Source organism: Xyrauchen texanus, chromosome 4 (assembly GCF_025860055.1).
Source record: "Xyrauchen texanus isolate HMW12.3.18 chromosome 4, RBS_HiC_50CHRs, whole genome shotgun sequence".
Lineage (NCBI taxonomy): Eukaryota > Metazoa > Chordata > Actinopteri > Cypriniformes > Catostomidae > Xyrauchen > Xyrauchen texanus.
The window spans coordinates 28,335,813-28,361,927 of NC_068279.1; the positions used below are offsets into that span (position 1 = coordinate 28,335,813).

The 26,115-nt window shown below is 37.5% G+C and overlaps 2 protein-coding genes across 2 annotated transcripts in view; both read left to right on the forward strand.

The window, feature by feature from the left end:
• Nucleotides 1–18,937, forward strand: part of fras1 (Fraser extracellular matrix complex subunit 1) — a 141,222-nt gene extending 122,285 nt beyond the window's left edge. The window contains exons 50-73 of the mRNA XM_052123970.1: nt 1,135–1,248; nt 1,494–1,644; nt 2,786–2,945; nt 3,093–3,261; nt 3,670–3,916; nt 4,603–4,947; nt 5,810–5,970; nt 6,109–6,256; nt 6,596–6,801; nt 7,005–7,161; nt 7,267–7,467; nt 7,554–7,741; nt 8,797–9,072; nt 9,563–9,795; nt 10,050–10,210; nt 11,351–11,565; nt 11,715–11,865; nt 14,322–14,429; nt 14,635–14,794; nt 14,880–14,996; nt 15,359–15,525; nt 15,611–15,816; nt 16,531–16,677; nt 16,924–18,937. Of these exons, the coding sequence (XP_051979930.1) occupies nt 1,135–1,248; nt 1,494–1,644; nt 2,786–2,945; nt 3,093–3,261; nt 3,670–3,916; nt 4,603–4,947; nt 5,810–5,970; nt 6,109–6,256; nt 6,596–6,801; nt 7,005–7,161; nt 7,267–7,467; nt 7,554–7,741; nt 8,797–9,072; nt 9,563–9,795; nt 10,050–10,210; nt 11,351–11,565; nt 11,715–11,865; nt 14,322–14,429; nt 14,635–14,794; nt 14,880–14,996; nt 15,359–15,525; nt 15,611–15,816; nt 16,531–16,677; nt 16,924–17,499 (4,764 nt within the window). The 3' untranslated portion in view covers nt 17,500–18,937. The remainder of the gene's footprint in view (nt 1–1,134; nt 1,249–1,493; nt 1,645–2,785; nt 2,946–3,092; nt 3,262–3,669; nt 3,917–4,602; nt 4,948–5,809; nt 5,971–6,108; nt 6,257–6,595; nt 6,802–7,004; nt 7,162–7,266; nt 7,468–7,553; nt 7,742–8,796; nt 9,073–9,562; nt 9,796–10,049; nt 10,211–11,350; nt 11,566–11,714; nt 11,866–14,321; nt 14,430–14,634; nt 14,795–14,879; nt 14,997–15,358; nt 15,526–15,610; nt 15,817–16,530; nt 16,678–16,923) is intronic.
• A 396-nt stretch (nt 18,938–19,333) lies between these two features.
• Nucleotides 19,334–23,599, forward strand: anxa3a (annexin A3a). The gene is made up of 14 exons (XM_052122597.1): nt 19,334–19,444; nt 20,160–20,191; nt 20,323–20,370; nt 20,467–20,554; nt 20,754–20,848; nt 20,946–21,059; nt 21,165–21,255; nt 21,359–21,438; nt 21,554–21,610; nt 21,857–21,950; nt 22,038–22,133; nt 22,244–22,302; nt 22,402–22,524; nt 23,045–23,599. Exons 2-14 carry the CDS (start codon nt 20,186–20,188, stop codon nt 23,102–23,104), a joined length of 1,011 nt encoding a protein of 336 aa, XP_051978557.1. The 5' UTR covers nt 19,334–19,444; nt 20,160–20,185; the 3' UTR covers nt 23,105–23,599.
• Nucleotides 23,600–26,115: the final 2,516 nt, after the last annotated feature.

The following is a 26,115-nucleotide window of genomic DNA, read 5'->3' on the forward strand; positions in this document are numbered from 1 at the left end:
GAAATCGCCACTGCTCAGCACTATAGAAATCAAGTCTTATGGGGCTTTTCCACTGCGTGGTACAACTCTACTCAACTCAACCTGACTCTGCTTGCTTTTTGGGGGTTTTCCACTGTGGATAGTACCTGGTACCTGCTACCTTTTTTAGTATGAGTTTCCAAGCGAGCTGATACTATATGTGACGTCAAAATCCTGCAGATCACTGATTGGTCAGGGAGAATCGTCACTACCTGCGTCACTGGATTTCCGATACGCGACATCAACCCGCTAGTATTAAAGTTGTCACGCAAATTTCTAATTTGAAAAAGAAATGGCTGTGCGCAAAACCACGCCTTGGTCAATAAACGAGGTGCAGATGGTCCACTTGTTAGCGATGAGAGAAACGAAACCGTCTCTCAGGAAGTGTCTCAGCTGTTGGCCGCACACGGCTACCACCGGACCTACCAACAGTGTAGGGAAAAGTAAAAAAAAAAAAAAAACTTAAAAGTGACTACAGTGCCATCAAGGAAAAGTGGATGTTGTTCTACCTAATGGATGCTATCTAAACCGGCGAGCAATGGGAGGGAGAGTGCCCTGGATTGATCCACGATGGAGGATGGTATGTTTTGTTTTGTTAACTTTATACTCTGCTTGAAAGCTTCACATTATTTAGTTGACCAGCTAATGGAAGCTTGTTTCTAAAACAACCAGGCCAATTTAACTGTTGCACTTGTGTAAAATCACCATGCAACAACTGCTTTATGCAGCACAATGAGCTAGTAGCTAACAGCTAGCATTTGTGTTATTATTTTGGTCAGTTTGTGTCTTGTTTAAGATAATGTCACGGCAGTAGAGGTGGCGTAACTATGACGATCATCCTATAATCCCTCTCACGTTGAGGGGCACAAAAATGCAGTGGAAATGCAAGCTCAGAAAAGTAATGCGAGTAGAGTCGAGGCGAGTCGAGTCGAACCGTAACGTGCAGTGGAAAAGTCCCTTTACTGTACATTAGAATGTAAATACTGTAGACTCTGCTTAAGGAATGAACAGTGATTAAAGTGAGTGTTGTTGGTAAATTGGAAGCAATTACTCTTATAAGAATGCATGAAAAGGGTTCTGTCAGCCAAGCGATTTAACGCTTGTCCATTGTTACAGGTCGTTACAGCTGCTCCACAAAAGTTTAAAATCGACATTTTACCTGTTGATGATGGAACCCCTCGAATTGTCACCAACCTAGGCTTGCAGTGGCTGGAGTACATGGACAATAAGGTAGATAATCACTATCATAGCAAACCCAGTTTTATATTTAGAATCACATAGCAGTTGGATTAAGCCAAATCAATGTTCAGTCAGCTGTTTTGAGATGTTGACATCATGACACACAGTGCACTTTTGCCTCCTACTGGCTTTTTCTTGCATGACAACAAAAGCGAGAGTATTTTGCATTATTACAGAATTCACTTTAACCTACTGGAAAGTACTGAATAACATTTTGATGTGAACTGTGGTTATAGGCCACCAATCTGATCTCCAAGAAAGAGCTCTTCACTATTGATCCAGACACTGATGATGGACAGCTGACTTATGAAGTCACTACAGAACCGAAACATGGTTACCTGGAGAGTAAACTCAAACCAGGCAAACCTATCACCTCTTTCACGCAAGGTATTACTGACCTTTAAATCTCTTTAAAGTAACTTTAGTGTTGTAACTTGTTTGGATCCACCTGTACAGAACACAGTGTACTGGTAGTTACAGTTACACAGAGTTTATTATGGATCTTCTGACATATTAAGTATGACTGCATTATGTTTTGCCATCACAAAAATATTGCCTAATGAACAGATTGGCTGTTATTACATGACTACTTTCCAAATAAATAATGTTTGAGAACAATTTTATAAAAATAAATAGAATAGGAATTATACAAAGACATAAAACTAGCAAGGCTATTTATAGTAGGAAATCAGTTGCCTGGGACAACAGTCAATACAGTTCAGATGTCATAATGGATAAATATTTGACCGCAGAATGGTGCAATTGACTGATCACAATCAAGTGTTTCAGAGTGCCACGTTATAACCTTAAAGGAATACTTCATGCAAAAATGAAAATGCTTCCATCATTTACTCACCCTCATGTCATCCCAGATGTAAATGACCTTCTTCTGCTGAACATTAACAAGGATTTTTAGAAGCATATATCAGCTCTGTTTGGTTGATTCAATGGAAGTGAATGATGTCCAGAACTTTGAAGCTCCATAAAGCACATAAAGGCAGCATAAAAGTAATCCATACGACTCCAGTGGTTTAATCCATGTCTTCAGAAGTGATATGATAACTGTGGGTGAGAAACCGATCAATTTTGATGTCGCTTTTCTACTATAAATTCTCCTCTCTGCCTAGCATGTGGCAATATGCACAATGAATGCAAATTGTCAAAACAAAAGAAGAACAATGTGGAAGTGAAAGTCAAGGTGGACATGTATATTAAAAATTGACTTAAATATTGATATGTTTCTCACCCACACCCATCATATCACTTCTGAAGATATGGATTCAAACACTGGAGTCAAATGGATTACTTTTATGATGCCTTTATGTGCTTTTTGGTATTTCAAAGTTCTGGTTATCATTCACTTCCATTGAATCAACCAACAGAGCTGATATATTCTTCTAAAAATATTTGTTTGTGTTCAGCAGAACAAAGAAATTCATACACATCTGCTATGGCATGAGGGTGAGTATTTGTGTGGTCTTTTTTTGTTTTCGGGAGAACTATCCCTTTAAATAATGCTTTCTTGCAGCTGACATTAACCTGGGACTTATCCGTTACGTTCTGAACGAGAACATCGTTCAGAAGACTATGGACAACTTCAAGTTCCTTGTGAAGGACAGCAAGCCCAACATCGTCAGTGACAATGTTTTCCACATTCAGTGGTCCCTCATCAGCTTTGAGCACAAGAGGTATGTCTGTCTTGAATTTTGTCCTTTAGGAAGTCACAAACTGTGCTTCTTACGGTTTATGCACAGTGACATGGATCACATATTGTAAATAACTAATAAGAAATGTATTTCATGAAAAATCTTTACTTTGTTGTCTTCTGTCTGCAGCTACAATGTAAGTGAGAAAGATGGAACTGTGTCAGTCACAGTAAAGAGGACTGGCAATCTGAACCAATATGCCATTGTGCTGTGCTGTACCGAACAGGGCACTGCAACCTCAACCTCCAGCATGAGCTCTCTGCCTGGACAGCAGGATTATGTTGAATATGCAGGACAGGTACAGTATGTCCTAATGTTGATTGGTTGACTGATCAGAGGCTGTGAATTCATAATATAGTCTACTACACTTACATAATTAAAATCTCCTTGATTAAATAGACAGATTGTGAGCAGGGTTTCCACGGTCACGAAAAACCTGGAAATATTAGGGAACTTTAAATTGTGTTTTTCAGGCCTGGAAACTTCTTGGAAATTTCTGTAATGACTATAATTTTTTTCTGGTTATGCTGTGCTTTAAGATATTTGTTTGATTAAACATTGCTCTAGTGTAGAGAAAAACAAAACCATAATGATGTCTGAGTCACAAACGGCTGGAAAGGTCATAGTTAGTCAATTCTATTAATTTGGTTAGTAAAGAACATTCTGAAGCTGAACATTTATGAAGCTCTTTAATGTGGTTCCCCAGGTTCAGTTTGATGAAAGAGAAGACACTAAGGTTTGCACCATCGTGATCAATGATGACCGGGTCTTTGAGAACACAGAGAGCTTTAATGTAGAGCTGAGTATGCCGGTGTATGCCCTGCTGGGATCAGTGAACCGAGCTAAAGTTAATATCAATGACACAGAGGATGAGCCCACCTTGCAGTTCAATAAGAAGTCCTACCATGTCAACGAGAGCACAGGCTTCATCTTTGCTCCTATTGAGAGAAAAGGTCAGTGGAACTAATTCCTACAAAAGGAAATCGGAGTTGTTGTTTTTTTAAAGATGTTCAAATATGTCCCTAATCCTACTCCAAACATTAATCATGGCATCAGAATTATATATCCAATTTCTTGATTCAGTAAAGGAATGGTTACATAGAGAAAAATCTGCTCTCAGTAATTATGTTGAGTAATGCATAACTGCATAAATTCATCCACCTATAGAGTTGTCCCATCACTAAAATGATTTTCAAAGTAATATTGTAAGCGCATTGCTTTACGTGTATTTTTTGTTTGGAAATATTTTCTGTGGTATCACCACAAATCCTGTTGATAGAGCTGAATCTACAGTGTCTTGCAATCTTTGCACAAGTTGTGAGCTTGCCATCTGAATTAAATGTGATGAGGAAAAAGGACAGTATACCACAAAATAAAACACTTATTTTGCATTGTCTGCACTGGCTGCTCTCAAAAACAAACAAACAACACAACTATCGTGTAGTCCAAACAAATGTTGTGTATTTATGAGCATATGACTCTTAAGAGCCAGTTCTTTTAGTGAAACACTTAAAAAGACTCACAAACTCACAATTTAATAATACAATTAATAAAGTAAAAACAATAAATATCTAAAAAGTTTCAAATAAAAGTTAATCTTTATTACCATCATCATGGTCATTGCTCATTTGTCCTCCAGGTGACACCAGCAGCACAGTCTCTGCTCTCTGCTATACTGTGCCTAAATCAGCCAGGGGTAGCAGCCTGCACGCTCTGGAGTCCGGTTCTGACTATAAGACCCGCGGTATGAGCAGTGAGAACCGCGTCATCTTTGGTCCAGGAGTGAGCATGTCTACATGTGATGTAAAGTTGATTGATGACAGTGAGTATGAGCTCTCTGAGGAGTTTGAGCTGGTGCTTTCAGATGCCTCAGATAATGCACGCATGGGTGACGTCTCTGTGGTTAAAGTCATCATAGATGGGCCAAATGATGCCTCAACTGTCTTCCTGGGCAATGGCTCCTTCACCTTCAGTGAAGATGCAGGTTGGTGGAGTTTGGTTGTTGTACTGTAGGTAATCAGCAGTGCTGTGCAATATTGCTAAAAAAAAAACATTTCAAAATGAATTACTACTTTGACGATATTTAATATCTTAATGTTTACGTATTTGCTCTGAAATTCTTAATGCTTTTTTTATTATTTTTGAAACCATAATTTTGACCAAACATCCATTGTTGCCAATTAGATAAAACGTTTATGCAAGAAGTAAAAAAACAGCAAAAATCTAGTTAAAAGAATCAAGACACAGTTTTCACAGTTTTTCACTAAATGATATCTAAATGAAGAATATTTAATCATTTTCATTTTTATGCATTAATATAGTAATACATAGTCATAAACAGTCATATACTGTATATTTTTTGCTTAAGTATTTTAATACATGTATATGCCACACGTCAGTGAACATTTCTGAGTGGTGGCACAAATTAATCAGTTGAATGAGTTTTGAATCAATTTGTAGAAATTACAGTTTCTTTCAAACTCTTGTTTGCTACTTAAGATGAGAGATGCTATTAAATTGTATTTTCTAACACTCTCATACTCATGAAGGAGGGATCGCAAAATGAGGAAATTTAATGGCCAAATAAAAAGTGAATTAAAATCACATTTTAAATCACTGGCAGAATCATTATGACTATATTGTGGATATAATTATGATGTATCACCCATTTGACAGCATACAGCGATTCTGCACTGATATAATAATTTGTATCTTTACCTTTGGTAATTTCTTGAACTTGTGTGGTGAAGAACAAGAACAAATCAAAAGCAACTATTTATTCAGCATTTAGTAATCTTTTCAGAATAATATATATTCAAAACTGAATGTGAGTTATGTTCCCACAGGCACCATTGAAATCCCTGTTCTGAGGCAGGGCAGTGACATGTCCTCCGTGACCTCTGTGTGGTGTGCCACACGTCCTGCAGAACAGGATTCAGCCACACCCGGGGTGGACTACATTCCAAGTTCCAAAAAGGTGGAGTTTAAGCCAGGCAAGACTGAGGAGGTATTTCAACTCTAAACCTTTATCACATGTCTACTGACATAGTGTAAGATGATTGGAGTTTAAAGGCTTCTTTTCAGTGTTATCAAGTTAGAAGTCTTATAATGAAATCGCTTCCACTATCTGTTTACTCTTTCCTAGACATGCAGTTTGACTATAATGGATGACATCCAGAATCCTACCATTGAAGGGAAAGAGTCCTTCATTGTGTTTCTTAGCTCTCCCAGTGGAGCGGTACTCACTGAGCCATATGAAGCTTCTGTTTACATCACTGACACCAGTCAAGACAGTGCGTTCGCTTGCCAATTACAAAAGGGATAGTTCATCCAAAAATTTCAAATTTGGTCATCATTTACTCACCCTGATGTTATTACAGAATGTTACCCACGTCACCATCCACTTTCATTGTATGGAAAAATGATGCAATGAAAGTGAATGGTGACTGAGGCTGCCATTCTGCCCAAGATCTCCTTGTGGGTTCCACATAAAACAGAAAGTCATATGGGTTTGTAACAACATGAGGGTGAACAAATGATGACAGAATTTAAATTTTTGTGTGAAGTATCCCTTTAACAACCATGTAAAAACATATGAAGTTTCTGATGAAGTAAATGCTTTCTCATTGCAGTACCTAGCATGCAGTTTGAGAAATTGGCGTATACAGTGAAGGAGAAAGATGGCATCCTGCATATCCCGATTTTTAGGACAGGAGATCTAATGTACAAGTCTTCTGTCCGTTGTTTTACACGCACCATGTCTGCTATGGTGATGGATGACTTTGAGGAGAGGAGAAATTCAGAAGATTTCAGGATCACCTTCCAAAAAGGGGATAAGGTGCTCCTTTCAAACAAAATGTGTTTTGTCATTGATTAATAAATTAGATGTAGGACATTGTGTAATTATGTGCAGGTGTAGAAAATTCCCCTTTATGAGATGGTCTTGTTTCAGATGGCCTCAGCTGTCAGGTTTAGGGATAAGAGTAGACCATTTTAAACAATATTTAATATTTCTTGAAATATATTGCTTCTGATTGACAGGTGAAAAATTGTACAGTACTGATTCAAGATGACTCAGTGTTTGAGCCTGAAGAGGAGTTTCAGGTCCACCTTGGCAGCCCACATGGTGACCACTGGATTGGAGCCATGACTGGAGTCAATGACATTGTTACTGTGACCATCACAAATGATGAAGATGGTGGGTAGTTATCTCGAAGCTTAAAAAAAAGCAAATATTAAAACTATGTAACATTCAAACTTCTTGAAAAAAAAAAAAAAAAGAGTTGAACACCATGCTTTTCAGCACCTACAATTGAGTTTGAGCAAGCCTCATACCAAGTTCGTGAGCCCCCTGGCCCAGATGGAATTGAGGTTTTGAACATCAAGGTAATTCGTAAAGGAGACCTTGACCGCACCTCCAAGATCCGATGCAGCACAAGAGATGGATCGGCCCAATCAGGTGTGGACTATAACCCCAGGAGTCGAGTCCTCAAGTTCACCCCTGGTAAGTCATGGCTTCAGCAAGTTCTAATCTCTTTTACCTCAACATAATGATTCTGTTTTAATGATTTCCTCTCTTATTGAGGACAGGTGTGGACCACATCCTCTTTAAGGTAGAGATCCTTTCCAATGAGGACAGAGAGTGGCATGAGTCTTTCTCACTGGTCCTTGGTCCTGATGACCCTGTTGAAGCTATGCTTGGAGAGATCAGCATGGCAACAGTGACCATTCTAGATCAAGAATCTGCAGGAAGTCTCATCCTTCCAGCTCCACCTGTTGTAAGTTGTACTGAATACTTGTTTAGTTTTTCATTTTCACATTTTCTCACAGCATTTCTCAGCACACTATACATTAAAACTAATTAAGCTTTTCTTTGATCCTTTAATCTGTTTTATATCAGCTCTACTGAGTTACTTAAGTCTTAAGCTCTGACAAACAACAGGCCTATTTTTTTTTAACTGTTCTGTTTTTATAATTACTAGATCAACTTGAACAGATAAATAATATTTCTATGTTATAAATATGTGGAAAAAGGAAGAACCATTTTTTATTTATATCTACATTTTGTCACAATAATTACATAATCATTAATAATGTAATATGAGGTATTATTATTAGTATTAGTAGTATTATTATAATTAGATATACTTTATACTTTATATATACATATACTTTATTTATGCCATTATATTTATGCAAAGTTGTTTTACATTTTAAATGGTCACAAATCTACTGTAGTTATTTCATCTTAGTTTTGAAATATTTCTAACTTTTACGCTTAAAGTGCTACGCATTGGTTTTGTTGTTACATAAAAAGGTGAGTAATTTATTTAAACAATGCATTACGTTACTTGACCTGTGTACACTGTTGAATGCAGAGTAGGGTTAAGGCTTCACTGGGTGCTGTTTTTAGAGAATAGAAGTAGTATGCGCACATCCAAACATGGTAGGTGCACAATCAAAAATTTACAAAATTCATTAAAAAAAAAAAGGAGAGAACGGCACACTACTATAAATGCTCCCATGCAATTTAATAGAAAAGATAATGTTTCGACCACTTGGGTCTTCTTCATCAGGCAGGCCTCGAAGACCCAAGCAATCAAAACCTTGTCTATTCTATTAAATTACATTTATAGCAGTTTGCCATTCACTGCTTGTTTTATGCTATTTTTAGAGACCCACCAAATGGTGCCATTTATTGACTTAATATAAAGGAACCATTTAAGTAGAAAAGCCTTTTATACAATATCTGTAAAGCAAACATCGGTCTTAAATTGTCAGACTATCTCTAATAATTACACAAAACAATTTGGACTCTTTGGTCCCCTCACAGGTAGTTTCTCTGTCAGACTATGACTATGTCCAGGAGGTCACTAAGGAGGGCAGTAAAAAGTCTCCATCTCCTGGATATCCTTTGATCTGTGTGACTCCTTGTGACCCACATTACCCCAAATACTCAGTTATGAGAGAGCGCTGTGAGGAGGCGGGCATCAACCAGACCTCTGTCCACTTCAGCTGGGAGGTTGCAACCCCCACAGACATCCATGGAGCTCGATCACCCTTTGAGACAGTGACGGATAACACACCTTACACCACAGTCAATCATATGGTTAGTCTAAAATGTAGTCTGTTATCATCTGTACAACTTTCAAAATGTGGAATACTATGTTTTATTATTGTTAACTACAACTTCCCATATTGCAATCAACTATTTGGTTTATCACATTCATGTACAGTGGCCTCCAAAAAATCTTGATACTTCTGGACACTGAAGTCACACAAATTAATTGCATTAGATAACACAATTTAACACCTAAAAGCAGATTTTTAAACAATTTATAAAATGTTTTATCATTTTAAACCCAACAAACTTCTTATTGAGGGATGTTTTGCTTGAAGAGTGTGCTTGTGCATTTTTTATATATAAATGTTTTGTTATATATAGCAAAGACACTCGTACATTTTTAAGTGTGGCATTAGTGTCAGTACGTTTTAGGGATATTGTATATGTTAATAGTTAATGTGATCTGGAAGAATTTCTCTGTCGCTGTCACTTATCCTTATGTTCTTGGGTTTATGTAAATGTTATTGCTTCACAGGTCCTGGACAGTATCTATTTTAGCAGACGTTTCCATGTACGCTGTATTGCCCAGGCCAGAGATAAAGCCGGGCAACTGGGTACTCCCCTGAGGAGCAACATTGTTACCATCGGCACTGAAGGCTCAATATGCCATACCCCTGTTACCACGGGAAATGCTCGAGGCTTTCAGGCCCAGTCCTTTATTGCCACTCTGAAATATCTGGATGTGAAACACAAAGAACATCCAAACAGGTCAGGAGAGACTCTTTGTAAGCAAATGGTTGCATAGTCATAGTTTTATCCAGACAGATTTAGACAGAAAATACAAACATTTCTCAAATGAGATCGCAGCTCTAAAATGAGGAAAAAAAGTAAAGCAAGGTCAACACATGGTAATTTATCACTTTGAAAAAACATGAAAAATAGCCCTTCCATAACAACACATTTGAGTTATGTTCAATAAAAGCAGCAGTTTAGTAAGTGAGTTTTCCTTTTCCTCTGAATAGGATCCATATCTCAGTGCAAATCCCTCATCAGGATGGAATGCTTCCCTTGGTGTCCACCATGCTTCTGCACAATCTGCACTTTCTGCTCTCTGAGTCAATTTACCGTCAGCAGCATGTCTGCTCAAACCTGGTCACACTTAAAGACCTGCAGGGTGTCTCTGGTGAGAAGAAACCCATAATAGAGCACAGTTGATACAGCAGATCAAATACATCTCAAGAAAACGCACATTTTAATATCAAAGTTATATAGTTGCAAAATTAATAACATTTTTCTTTGTTTACTGATTATGAAAACTGTTACTCTACAGAAGAATGTTTTTGTTACGTTCCTGTGTTGTCTGCCCTTTGTTCTCAGTTTCACTATCACGATTATTTCACGTTTCCTTGTTGTCCGCTCCGTATTTTTCATCTCACCCGTCACCGATCCCGGTCCATGTCACGTTTTCCCTGTTGTCCGCCCTGAGTCTCACTGTCCGTGTGTTAAACTACATTTCCCACAATTCCCGGCCTCCCTCACTGCCTGCACTCATCATTGTTTCCACCTGTGTCTCGTTCAGTCTCCACTTTGTCTGTGTATTTAAACCCCGGTTCTTTGTGTAGTCTCTGTCGATTGTTGTTCGTTTCTTGAATGTCGTCTAGCCTGGTCTGTGTCCCTTACCCGAGTTCTTAGTTGTGTTTGAGTTTTGTTTCCTCGTGTTTATCTGTTTCATTGTGTTTTAGTTTCCTGTTTTCCCATCGTGGACTTTCATTTGTGTTTACCTTTGATTTCTTATGTGTTTATCCCAATAAAACCGCATTTGGATCCGCACCTCTTGTCCGTCTTGTCCTGCTTCACACCCATCATAACAGTTTTAATATGGGATCAGATTTGAGTGTATTTCTGAGTGGAGACTATTGTTTTGCATTTTAAAATAGATTAAATAAGTTAACATTAGTTAACGCAACAGTTAACAGGAATTAAAATATATATATTTTTTTTTACAGTATTAATCTTAGTTAATGTTATTTTCTACATACATATATTTGTAACAATAAATATTATAACATGTTTCTTAATATAAGTTTGATGTAAGCATTATGATCTAACAATAAACATTATTTTATTTTACTTCTTATGAAGTAAAACTAACCAAGATTAATAAATGCTGCTCATGATACCTAATGCATGAACTAATGTTAACATACAGAACTTTATGTAAAGTGTTACAGAGAAGCTTTGAGAATGCAATTATATCATCCATCTCTAACTTGTGCCAGGAATTATGCTTTACTTTATTGACTCAAATGTAATTTCCCCCCAGAAACTGGCTTCCTCGATGATGTGCATTATGACAGCATATCCCTAGGTCCTGGATATGATCGTCCATACCAATTCAACCCTAATGTGCGAGAACCCAAAACCATCCAGCTGTACAAGCATCTCAATCTAAAGAGCTGCATATGGACATTTGATGCATATTATGACATGACAGAGCTGATTGATGTATGTGGAGGATCAGTAACTGCTGACTTTCAGGTTTGTGTCCACCTGTTTTTGTTCAAGGAAGACCACATGATTTGCATTCCACTTCAACAGACAAAATAGATATAAATATCCTAATCAGACTAAATCTGATGTAGCTGATTTGATATGTGCTCAGAATGTGTGGCTGTGTGTTTGTGCAGGTCAGAGACTCTGCTCAATCATTCCTGACAGTGCAGGTGCCGCTCTATGTGTCGTACATCTATGTCACGGCTCCACGTGGATGGGCCTCACTGGAACACCACACAGAGATGGAGTTCTCTTTCTTCTATGACACAGTCTTATGGAGAACAGGTGTCCAAATCTAACCAATGATTTTTCATTTCTATGTGTGACATTCACATCTAGCATGAGGCTGCAACATAAACATAGCAAGCAACACAATTGTTTTTCACTTTTTCAATGTGGAAGCACAGGTTTCAGGGATAGACAAATGCAACAAACAAACACAAACTAACCAATTAACAAATAAATAAAATTGCAACGCCCATAATTAGGGTTTATTTGATAACATAAGTTAATACAATATTTTATAAGAACTAACAATAAACAACACTTTTACAGCATTTATTAAGCTTGTTTAATGTTAATTTGTTAGTATCCTGAAATCTAAATATATTTGTTTGTGTTCTGCAGAAGAAAGAAAGTCATATACACCTATTAACGAATTGTAGCTTATTTTAAATCCAAACCATAAGAAAGCAATATATTCAGAATATATTGCACCTATGCCATACAGTTTCCCGAGGGTAAATTAATCATTTACAATATTTACAATTGTGGCAGGGTGGAGGGCGGGGCCGGGTCGTGATCGTACACACCCGGTCCCGTATTAGGCTAATCAAGCCTCCCGAGAGGGATAAAGGTCGACTGCAAAGGATTGTGAGGGAGAGAGAGATCGTTTACAGACATGTCCATCATGTGTGTGTTTGTCTTTTAAGTTTACCAATTAACTATTATTTATGTTATCAAGCCGGTTCTCGCCTCCTCCTTTCCATTGATCCCTTTACAACAATATATACAAAATAAATTATAATAAAATAGCAACTAGAAATTTTCTCCACACTGTCACCAAGAAATAATTAAGCTCTTAAAGGGTTAATTCACCCAAAAATAAAATCTATCCCATAATTTGCTCACCCTCAAGCCATCCTAGCTGTATATGACTTTCTTCTTTCAGCCGAACACAATCTGAGTTACATAAAAAAAAAAAATCCTGGCTCTTCAAAGATTTATAATCAGAATGAATGGTACCTTAGATTTTGAAGCCCAAAAAAGTGCATCCATCCATCAAAAAAGTAATCCATTCAGCTCAGGGGGTTAATAAAGGCATTCTGAAGCGAATCGATGTGTTTTTGTAAGCTCTATAAACTATAATCACTGGATTCCGGTAACGGCTGCCCGCGCGTTCACGGCGTACGATGTAGGCGTAGCTTAAGCTCTGGTGAGAAGTGCCGAAATGCATAGATTCATTTCAGAAGGCCTTTATTAACCCCTTGGAGCCGTATGGATTACTTTTCTGATGGATGGATGCGCTTTTTTGGGCTTCAAAATCTAAGGTACCATTCATTCCCATTATATAGCTTGAAAGAGCCAGGATATTTTTTAATATAACTGAAAGAAGAACGTCATATACACCTAGGATGGCTTGAGGGTATTATGGGATAATTTTCATTTTTGGGTGAACTAAACCTTTAAAGGTGCAGTATGTAAGATTCAGAAACCCTTGTTGTTAATGACATCTGTAGCCATTAAGTGAACTGCAGCAAGCTACCTGTCGCTGGTGCTTGCGCTCGTGCACACACTCCATAGGGACGCGAGCGAGCATCAGCCAAAACATTGATGCAACATACAAAGAGACTGAACATGATTCACCGGCATCATACTGACAGATGAGGTGCCATAATTAATATTACACAATTATGATTGTTTTACTACAAACTCTGAGACTAAACTAAAACTACTTATAAGCTAACATGGCATACTGATACACACATACAGCTACATACTACCAAACTATACCAGACAGTTTACTGTAATGTTGTACAACGATCAAGAAACCAGCATATTTGCTTAAATGTATCCTGTATTCCTGACTTTTAGTATAAAGAGAGGATCGTTGAAATGATTTGAAAGTTACGATTCCCTCCAGGAGTCAAATGCCCTGGTGATGTTCACTCTAGTTTTCACTTGACCACGATCATGTTCCCACTTAGCCAGATGGATTTCAGTAGATACATTTTTTGGCTTACTCTGAGTTTGTGTAGGAGTGGGTGTTGTGCTGGGGGCTGGACGTTTGCTGGATTTCATCTCTAAGATAACATTACCTAGTGTTGCAGTTTGTTGTCGCTGTTGAATAGCAGAAGAGAAGCACAGAGGCAAGGCTCTTGGGAGTGCACATAAACGTCACATCCTTTGGATTTTCCGGCAAAACTGACACGCTCCCTTCACATGAAAATCAATCTACAGATTTTATAGGCAACCTAGGAAGTCTGGGAAGGGCTAATTTTTAAGTTGCGTTACAAGCCGTTCAGACAAAAGAAAGGTGAATATTACATGAAAATTGTTACATTTGCACCTTTAAAATAAAATCATTATCTCATAAAAAGGAGGGAAGTGTCCCACTTTTAACTGATTCTACTCTCCAGGTCTAGTTTATGTTGTCTGCTGTCATCACTTAACTACTGAGGATGTGTTTATATTATATCTGCCATTGAAAAAATGCTTATGAATATCTTTTTTTACCACAGGCATTCAGACGGACAGTGTGTTGTCAGCTAAATTACAGATAATTCGGATCTTCATAAGGGATGACGGACGGCTGGTGATTGAGTTCAAAACCCACGCCAAGTTCAGAGGTCTGTAACAATAGCTATTTCATTGTATTTCATTGTATTTGCACACATAATGAAACCTGATGTTTTATCTAGGAAGTATAAAAGTATATCTGAGAAGAAGATTTATGTTTACTGAAGCCCCATGGAAACCCACCTCTAGATGACCATAAGATTCTGTGAGAGTTTTGTTGCCTGTATGAGTGTATGAACTTTCATTTCCCTCTAGGTCAGTTTGTCCCTGAACATCACACACTCCCTGGACAGAAGTCTCATCTGATGGCCCCGAATCACTTGGGAGGCATCGTATTTGACCTGCAGCTGGTTTGGAGTGCACAGTCTTTTGATTCCCCCTACCAGCTGTGGAGAGCTACAAGCTCCTATAGCAGGTTAGCAGCTTGAAGTCCAACATTATGACATCAAGAAAATGTGTCTAACGTCACATCACTGACAACATGCTTTGTTGTGCTGTAGGAAAGACTACTCCGGAGAGTACAAATTCTTCCTCATTCCCTGCACAGTACAGCCAACCCAGGCATGGATCGACTCTGGGGATAAGCCTCTCTCCTGCACGGCTCATGCTCCTGAAATGTATGTTACCATGGAGCTTTTCCAGTGTAAATGTATAAAGTAAAACCCTCACACACAATTTTCTGTTTCACTTTCATCTATTTATCCTACAATGAAAATGCAAAATAGTGTCTTTTATACAGCAATGTTGTTAATACCAGATGCATTTTATTGCACATCTTTGCAATCATGTCACAGATAATTGAGTCATCAGTGCACTAATGTTCAGTGGATCAACTCACTTGTTAGTGCCCGAATTTGTGTTTGTGTATACTCATTCACAACAAAGGGAGCTAGAGAGTGAGATGAGACGCACCCAATGTGATCAAGAGTATACTTCAACTTGCAAGGGCTTGCAACACCTTTTGTCTTTCAATCTACAGATTCCTGCTGCCCATTGCCTTCCAGCAAACCAACCGCCCTGTTCCTGTAGTCTACTCACTGAATACTGAGTTCCAGCTCTGTAATAATGAGAAAGTGTTCCTAATGGATCCTGCTGTTGCAGAGATGTCTGTTGCTGAGATGGACTATAAAGGAGCCTTTTCTATGGGTAAAACTAAAGCAAATGAATACATAAAGATGGTCTATTGCCACCGTTATTCTTTCCTTCATTCATTGTGTTTGATTTTATGCAGGTCAAACACTGTATGGAAGAGTACTGTGGAATTCTGACCAGAACCTGAATTCAGCCTATAAGCTGCAACTGGAGAAAGTCTACTTGTGTACAGGGCGGGATGGCTATGTGCCCTTCTTTGACCCTACAGGCACCCTGTATAATGAGGGCCCTCAGTATGGCTGCATTCAGTCAAACAAGCACCTCAAACACAGGTTCCTGCTTCTGGTAGGTAATAAGTCTATTCCCTTCCATTGAAACAAGTCTGGACCAGTTCAACTGGTTGAACAAGACTAAATGTTTGGTGTGGTTAAGTTTTAACCGAACTTTAGAAATGCTGTTTTGCGAATTTACATTTTTAAGGAGTATTTTGAAACTCAAACGAGCTGATTTTGAGTCTGACAGTTAAAGATTCGACAGCAGAGAATTTTAAAGATGCAATGAGAATGACCTTGTGAAAAATCTAAAAAATGAAGTAACAAATCTAGGATTCTGTACAGTCTGCCTGCCATTATTGCAAAATAAACCCTGATGGGGGATCAGGACCCTGATCCAGAGTGGATATCTCACATAGTGCATGGCTACTTATCAAATAAATAAGTAAATGGACGTGAAATTTTGATTTGTGTTGAAAATATGTTATTATGTGAGAGCAAAGAGAATGTAAAAAAACAACCTCCAGTTTGCATCAGATATCTTACTGTCCATTAATCTGCTTATTACACGACTACTTGCCAAATGCATTAATAAATGGACGTGAAGAACAGGAGCACAAAACATAAGTAGGAAAGAGTACCTAGAATACCCTGTGAAATATTACTTTTAGCCTGAATGTGGGGTCATTTTTCAGAAAGATTTGATTCTTGATTGAGTGTTGAATCGAGTATTCAAGTGAGTTGTCTAATAATAATTGATAATGAAACATTTCAAATTAACTTATAGGACCGGAAGCAGCCTGATGTTTGTGATCGCTACTTTCATGATGTTCCGTTTGATGCGAACTTCGCATATGACGTTCCTGACCTCCAGTCCATGTCTGCGATGCCAGGTGTGGATGGCTTCACCATGAAAGTCGATGCCCTATATAAGGTCAGACGTTGCAAGATTCATAAAAAAAAATCAAGTTCTCCTCTTCTCTTTAACACGTACTATATATCCTGGCAAATGTCAGTGCCAAAACGATTCAATTCTACCCTTCTGGGAACTGTCTTGATCTGTTTGTTTAGGAAAAGATGCCAGACTAACAGTCTGCATGCCTATAGGGAACTTGGCTAAAAGACAAAAGTGCTTTGGTTGGATTTCTAAAGAACCCTCTCTTTTTTCACTAATCTTTAGGTTGAAGCAGGGCATCAGTGGTACCTTCAGGTGATCTATGTCATTGGACCTGAGTCAATATCAGCTCCTAGGATTCAACGCTCCATCACCTACGAGCTTAAGCGGAGTCGCCGAGATCTTGTGGATCGTTCAAGTCGTCTAACGCTGGATGAATCTCTAATCTATGACAATGAGGGTGACCAGGTGAAGAATGGCACCAACATGAAGACCTTGAAACTTGAGGTGGAACCATCAGGCACATTCAATCCCCAGATGGGAGGATCCATTGGGGGTGGTGTGGCTGCCATTGTCCTCCTTCTCTTGGCCCCTCTAGCTTTCTGCCTTGTGCTTAGGAAGTGCCTCAGGGTTGTGAAAAAGAGACCTCCAAAGGCAGTGGAGGAATATCCTCTAAATACCAAGGTAGAAGTTTGCATAGAGCATCTGGAGAAAAACCTCAACAGCAAGCACTGCTCAGTGAGGAACGTCAACGTCCTCAACAAGAATCCTGATACCTTCAAGGTCAATGGGGTGAAGGTAAAACAAGTCAATCTTGAGGTCAAACTCCACAACAACCTAAATGATGGCACTGAAGTCTGACCTTCTCCTTTTATCAACTAGAGTATTTAATGAGGTGGAGAAAACAATTCAAAAGAAAAAACATTTTCTATTAATATTTGTAAGGATGAGATATAAAGTTGTTAATGTATTTTTGTATGACCATGAGGGAAAAATGGAAATTATGCTTGCCAGCTATGCAGTGTAAATCATTTCACAACTGAGCTACCTCTAAAAGAAAAAAATGACACATAACAGTCATCAAATCTGATGTTCCCATTCTGTGAGTTTCAGTTTCAAATCATTGTTCTCTATGAGTATATTTATACAGCTCAGTGGTAGCTCAGTCACTTTATTTTAATCTATATGAATGGAGAGTTTGTATTTACTGGTATTTAATAATGTCAGTAAAAACACATGAAAGTATTAAAAGAAGGATGAGTGCCTATGCTTTGGACTGGGTGAGTGATGTAAATATGTTTACTAAGTGCAATTACCTGATGACATGGTCATCCCTTGTTTAATCCCTGAATTTTGATCTGGGTTTTGATGCTCTGACTCATTGTATAATTTACTTTTCACCTGATCACCGGTGTGCCCTGCTGATACTTGTCAAGTGTGATTTATTTAAGTCCAAGTCTGAATAGACTTCCCAAAGTGATGCATTTGTTAGTTTGTGTAAACCATCGGTACATGCTTTTGACCATCAGCTAATGAGAAACCAAGTGTTTTGATGAGTTGTATCACTATAGATCAGGGGCACAACAACTGATTTCAAAGCTGGTATGTGAAACAAAATTTTGTGCACCATGTATCTGTCGAGCGGTTGGGGGTTGGGGTGATTGCAGCCCCTCTGGTGAGCCGCCAACACCCCCCATGGTGCCCCTATGCATTGCATACCTTGCATATATAGTTTTTGTGCCTCTGCTATAGATCATAGTTTTGACATTTTGTTTTTCACATTACTGCTTTCTGTACTGATATAACTAAACACTTCCAAAAATCTACTCTTTTTTTTTTTTTCCAGTTTGTACAAGATTGCAAGTTGTTGTTTTTTTACTGTTCTGATTCAATTTTGTCATGATTATTTTGTTTTGTATTAATATCACATAATGTAAGGAAAATCTTTTTGATTTAACTGATTCTATAGTTTCTGCTAATGTTCTGTAACATTGTTGTAAGTCAAGTCGTTAAATGTCATATGGTGCTGATCTAATCAAGAATACCTATTGACCTGGACTGGAAATGCTTTGATTCTTATTTCACTGTCAGTAATTATTTGATTCAACCTTCATTCTTTCTTTCATTCTCTTTTATTTTCTTCCTTCTTTCCTCGCTCACTTTGGATTTCATTCAGTGTAATCCATTACTAAGTGGAGTGCCTATTGAACAGAGGTTTGGCGATAACAGTTTTGGTGCTATCATTTATGGTGAAATATAATGCCTGTACTTGTGCCTTTTTAGCAATAAAATAAATGAATAAACATGTTGCTTGTGTGTGGTGCACTGTGCTCAGATTTGATTTATGGTTAATTAATCTATCATCAACTTTAATTTACCTCATTAAAAAAAAACTGTTAAAAGGAAGCTTGAGTCTGTGTGGAATAGTTTTATGCAGTACAAAGATAACTCAACCCCAAATACATTTGTTGATCTGCAGATCTAGCAGCAATTATATTTAATGGTAATTTAATGGTAGTAGCAAAACAGCAAAAGTTTATAGTTATTGTAAATGCTATTAAGGCCTTTGTAGGGAGGTATATGCTATAGAACAGCAGCAGAATATATGTGCATTTTTATTTTGCATTTACTTATAGTAAATTGAAGTTCTTATCACCTAGAAGCTCAACAAAAATGAGGCTCAGAAAGACGTTGTCTTTTGTAAAGGTGACATGTTACTCACACGCCCTAGGGAAGCTCAGGTGAAGTAAAGTTACACTCGGAGCAAAGGCAACGTCGTCGAATATTATTACACTGTATCGAAAAGGTAAGCGCAAACTTAGAGAATACAAATGTTGACTAAAACCACAGTAGCACCTCGAATGCTAAATGTTAGTACTTTACATGTGCTCGGTGAAACGCGATATACAGTACGTAATGTTCAGATTTAAATCTGCGTTTATCTGATTGCAGTCAGGAATCAGAACGATAATAGGCTAGGACACTCATAATCAAGGCATATTTTGCTGGTGTCGTTCAGTTAAAAAAAAAAAAAATCTGGAGTGAAATAGTTAACCTTTTAGTTTATTTAAAAACAAAGTGAAAAAGTAAGAGAGAGAGAGAGAGAGAGAGAGAGTGTGTGTGTGTGTGTGTGTGTGTATGTGTGTGTGTGTGTGTGTGTGTGTGTGTGTGTGTGTGTGTGTGTGTGTGTGTGTGAGTGGCAACTTCGGTGACTGCTTGAAGATGATTTGTGGAAGAGAAGACTAGCACAGAAATACTACTGACAATGTCCTGTTTAGCAGTGTCACATCATGTCATTTCAATTTAGTCATTTTTCTTTTGTAGCTTATAAAAGCAAGCCAGCAAATGCTTTAATCATATTCTTTTAGAGGGTGTAATGGAGTAATCAAATTTTTTCAAGTAAAAGAGAATTGGAATAAAATGCATTCTCTTGCACAAGCTATTAACTTGTGTCTGCAAAGATAATTTATTAGTTGTCTAATCAATGATCTGAACTTATGTTTATGTTTATCACACTATAGAATACAGCACAAAAAAAATTGCAGACATGTGGGTAAGTAAATATCAAAAAGTAAAAATAAAAGCTGTATTGACACCTTTGAAGGTGATGTTTAGACACTGAAGTCGTTATAGTGTATGTATGTTAATAGAATCTTAACTTTTAGGATTTAACTTGTATTGCAGGATGACTTGGAAAGTATAGTGAATGCTCCCTGTTCGTTCACAGCAGCGGTAAATAACTTTTGTATACAGTTATATGGTTCATATTTCAATTCATGCACCCTTTTGGACATGTAGCCTATGATTTCTTTGCTCATTCTATTTCAGCCAGGGGAGAGAGGTTCCATTAAAGCCAAGGCTAACTTCAACGTTAGTGAAGATGTTGCAGCTCTCCGCAAAGCAATTCAAGGCTTTGGTACATAGGCTAATCTTCAGAAGTGTTTTGTATATGTGTTGTATGTATTGTACTATATATATATATATATATATATATATATATACATTGCCTTGTGATCCTGTTTATTCATCATGTGATCCTGATATTCAAGTGATTTTTAGAATGAATCATAAGATGTTCCATGAGTATTGAGAGTTTCACCATCATAATATACCAGGTACAAACGAGAAGACTCTGATAGACATACTGACCCACAGAAGCAGCGCTCAAAAACAGGCCATTTGTAGGGCATACCAAGAAGAAACAAAGAAGGTAAAATCTGTCATCTTGCTTATACTCATTTGTATGTGTGTGTTTGTGGGTGCAGTGATCTGTGTTTAAATGGGTTTGTCTTGACTCTTGACCACAGATTCTTGTTAATGACCTGAAAGGCGATACCCATGGCGATTTTGAAGATGTACTTGTTGCGCTCGTAACCCCGCCTGCTGTCTACGATGCTAAAGCATTGATCAAGGCAATGAAAGTAAGTTATAGGCCTATTTCCTAATTTATAAATATATTGCATACTGTTTACAAATTGTACCTATTTTTCCTTGTTTCTCTAATCTATTCATGAACTGCATTCCAGGGGGCTGGAACGGACGAAAGCATTTTGATAGAAATCTTGTCATCAAGGACAAACAAACAAATTAAGGACCTGTCAGCAGCACACGCTGATGGTGAGTTGATGATGGTAATAATGAACCTTTTCTATTTTAATGGAAGACAAAATTAACAAAATACTTATGAAAAAAGTTATTATCTCATCCCATTGACCCACAGAAACAAAGAAAACCCTGACACAGATCCTAAAGTCAGAAGTTTCAGGGCATTATGGCAAAGCCATCCTTATGCTTGCTGAGGTACTTAAGCAGACTTGTACAGATATACACTGTAATACGTGTAGCTGATACTCTACTGTACAAATACTCCGTGAAAGATATCTCATTTGATTTTATTCATTTATTTCATCGCAAGGCTGCGAGGGATGAGAGCACCAGTGTGAATGCAGACCAGGCTAGAGAGGATGCAAAGGTACAGAAAACTACTTTCAATGCTTGAGCTCCTCTTTTAACCTTGCATACAAAAATAAATAAATAATAATGTTTAGTATTATTTAATTTGCTAGACAATATGCAATCATATGACCCTGAAATTAATATATGCTCTCAGGATTGGATGCTGGTTGTCCTTTTATTTTATTTTTTGTAGGTTTAACTAGTTCTGTGATGAATGTTGCTTGAAGGGCTATCACACCACAAAGTGTTGTTTCCTCCATAGGCTCTCTATAAAGCAGGCGAGAAGAGGTTGGGAACAGATGAGTCCAAGTTCATTGAGATCCTCTGTAAAAGGAGCATCCCTCAACTTAGACAAAGTAATACAATTAATCACAACAGTTTCACATAAGAATGTCAAATATGGCAAGTGTGTTATGAATGTAACTGTAAATGTCATGTTGCAGCAATAGTGGAATATAAAAACATCAGTGGCAAGACCCTGCAGCAGAGCATTGAGAAGGAAATGTCTGGAAACCTGGAGAATCTGCTGGTTGCCATTGGTATAGTTTTAATCAAGAATTACAAATACATCTACATACAGCAATCACATGGTATTTAAATATTTTTGCAACTCTTAATTTGCTCCAAAAATACTTTTATTTCTTTATAGTGAAGTGTGTGCAGAATACTCCTGCATACTTTGCTGAAAAACTCCATAAAAGCATGAAGGTACACATACAGTACAGCACATTATTCTCAATAATTATGTTTGACCAACACTGACATTTGTATTCAAAATATGACTGTTTTATATTTGTAAACCTGCAGGGAGTAGGCACAGATGAAAAAAATCTGACCAGAATAATGGTCAGTCGTGCAGAGATTGACATGTTGGACATCAGAGCTGAATACAAAAAGCTCTATAAGTGTTCACTCCACAAGGACATAAGTGTAAGTATTCTCTTATTCCTTCATGCAGCTCTGCAGATGTTTTGCTGCTCTGGATTGTCAGACGGGTCATGCACAGGCTTAGCCCAGTAGTACCTGACTTCCTGATGCTCGTGTTTACTGGTTAAGTCTAAGGTGTTTTTGCAGGGCTGGAAGGCTTTTCTACCCTCTCAAGAGGACTGATTGGGAGACAATACAAATGATGTATTGTCACTAGAAACTGTATAAGCACATGAACAAGTGAGGAATTTACTTCCCATGACACAGACCATTCCTCATATCTGACAATGACAAAAAGACTCATTTGTCATCCGTGTCATTGTTGTCCTTGTTTTATCCATGTCCTCTGAAGATGATGCTCCCATCTGTGATAGAATATTCCATGCAAATGAAACTCATTTATAGATGACTTATTTGAGAGTTTGAATTTAGGTTCTCGTACTCATGGTACTACCTGTACTGATCGTCTCAGTGATTATGAGTGTGGTGAAACTGTGGGTGACTTTGCTCTGCTTAATTTCAGTCAGACGTGTCTGGCAACCTCGGTGACTGCTTGAAGATGATTTGTGGAGGAGAAGACTAGCACCGAAATACTACTGACAATGTCCTATTTAGCAGTGTCACATCAGGTCATTCCAATGTAGTCATTTTTTCTTTATCTTTTGTAGCTTATAAAAGCAAGCCAGCAAATGCTTTAATCATATTCTTTTATAAAAGGGTTTAATGGAGTAATCAATTTTTTTCAGCTTCCTTGGTAAATGTATCTTTAAAAAATATATATCCAGTTTACTGCATGTAAGAGTACTGACAAAAACAAAAGGCTTATATTAAGAGAAACATTCATTTTAATTTATGCTTGTTAATATCTACTACACAGCATGATTTTGACTAAACATTCATGGTAATTTTGCAACTCTGATTTGAATGCTAAAACAATTGTATTATGCATATTTGAAACCTTTTGTTTATCTTTTTAGATTATATACATCAGCATAGTTTTAATATTCTTTTAATTCAGTATGGATATCACAGTTTACCAGATGTAAATGTCACAAATAAAAAGAGATTATTGAGTGTCTGTTAGAGTCCAGTAACCTATTTGCTTTAATGTTTGGCTTCTAAAAATGCCTTTCTCTGTCCGTATGGTTCTTGTTTGAACTGTGCATTACCGCCTTACCCATACTCTTTGGAGGGCTTTTTAATTGCACATTTACATGATTCAATTGAAGCTATTCTTTCCTGGAGATGATCTTGGCACAGAGTTACCCTACTATTGGGTAAAATGATTTAACATTATTTGTTTTATATAATTATGTATTTATATATTATTTTATACATTATTTGTATAATTATTTAACTTTAGATACAACAGTAGATTGAAATATGTCTGTTGATACTCAGTTATTATGCAAAATTATCAAAGACATTCCTGTGCCAGACAGTGCACAGCGTCGAGTCATCTGTTAGAGAAGGTACTGCTGATGAAAGATAGCAGAGTCAGGGGAGTTAATCTGTACTGAGGTTGAGAAGTGCTCAAGGGAACAGCAGACCCTCATTAATCCCAAGTAATAATCCCAGACTCCCAATCAGTCCTCTGCCTCTCCATCGACCTTACATATCTAGCTATTATCAGATAGCTTTTACTAGCATTAAATGCTTCCAGTTTTGCAGTCCTTGTCGCCTTTGTTTTCTGGAAATCTTTCAGGGCAATTTGAATAGGCCATGATTTTCTTGTGATGTTCTGTAGTTCATTTAACACATTTTAAATATTTATATTTCAATTTATCATAATTTTTTTATGCGCAACTATTCAACCTAGGAAAATTAATCCAAGGTGAAAAAATAAAAAAAAATAAAAAAATGTAAATAGAATGAAAGTGGCAGGTATTTTAGTAGACTAAGAATTCACCTTGCAGCTCTCGTCTGGTCACTCACTAAAGCTAAGCAGGGTTAGTCTGGTCAGTACCTGGATGGGATGGGTGACCTCCTGGGAAAAACTAAGGTTGCTCCTGGAAGAGGTATTAGGGTGCTCACCCGGTGGGCTGTGTGGGTCCACACAGACCCCGGGGGGGAGGCACCGTCCTTCGGATGAGATGTTAAACCGAGGTCCTGACTCACTATGCTCATGGATAATCCAAGGGCACTTCTCGTAAAGAGCAGGGATATAACCCCATTGGCCCTTATCAATCATGGCCTCCTAATAATCTGCATTCCTGAATTGGCTACATGACTCTACTCTCCTCTCCATCAATATCTAGTCACTAGTGTGTGGTGAGTGTACTGGCGCACTATGGCTGCCATCGCATTGTCCAGGTGGATGCTGCATACTATTGGTGGTAGAGGAGATTCCCTCTATGCTTTGTAAAGTGCTTTGAGTGCCTATAAAAGTACTATACAAAGCATAGGGGGAATCTCCTCTACCACCACTAGAGTGCAGCATCCACCAGGAAGCACTATATAAATGTAAGAATGTATTTTTTTATTTTTTATTTTTTATTTTTTTACACATCTCTTAAAGCGATATTCTGTAGATAGAAGCACTCAAATATTTCTCTCTGGGATCTAGAGGCACCTGCTCGTCACATTAAGCAGGTTTTGACCAGAAGAGGGCAGTACACTTTTATGAAGTGAGTAACGAGGGTACCTGAGAACCCTCAAAGGGTCCTGTGATGACATATAGTCTTCCCAGACTAAAGAAAAAGATGTACAAATACAACAACAATAATAAAAAGTGTAATATAAAATAATGATCTCTATCAACGATTTGGGTGCTGAATCAGTGTCCTGATCGCACAGAAATTATGCATTTTAGTACAACGGGGTTAAGGCAGGGCCACCTGGGGTAAAAGGCAACTTTGATTTGATTTTCTTCCAAAACACTAAATATCATCAAAAACTACCACAGGTCTTTCTTTAACACCTGTATTTTTCCTATTCCATGAAATCATTGCATGTAATGTCTAAAGGTTGATTTGATCTAATATTTTATATTTGAGTGTTGTACCATTTATGTAGCTAATGAATATCCTAATATATATATATATATATATATATATATATATATATATATATATATATATATATATGTTGTGTATACTAACAACAGTTAGTTCCGGTCCTCTAATCTGATTGGACGAATCACAGCAGCGCTGACGGGCCAAATGATTTGTATTTGGGGTAAAAGGCCCCATGAAAGAATTAAACACATTGTTTTTCTTAAGTGAGAGGAATAGATATGTTATGAAGAATGTTGGCTCTCATTGACTGATCCAATTACAGTAATCTACATTACTTTGTTTATAGAATACTTGAGATTAGGGATGTGCCCGAAGCCAAATACCTTAATCGGAATTGCACGGACAATGACATCAAAATTAATAACAGATTCATCTGAATAATATAAAGAATATTCGTTTGACTGATTATCAAAAACGCACAAGGATAAAGCGACATTTAAAAAAAAAACATATCCAAAATTACAACAAATTTATGACACTGTAAAGCCAATATTTCTAAACTGTAAAACTTATGAATGAAAATGCGCATGGTGGGTTTACAGATCGGATGTGTGTGGTCTCAACGTTTGCCGTCTTT

Excerpts from the sequence above, each read along its gene's own strand:
- anxa3a (XM_052122597.1), top strand. Across the intron at positions 21,060-21,164 it reads CATTGATCAAGGCAATGAAA|GGGGCTGGAACGGACGAAAG; the intron begins GTAAGTTATAGG and ends ACTGCATTCCAG. Across the intron at positions 21,951-22,037 it reads CATCCCTCAACTTAGACAAA|CAATAGTGGAATATAAAAAC; the intron begins GTAATACAATTA and ends GTCATGTTGCAG.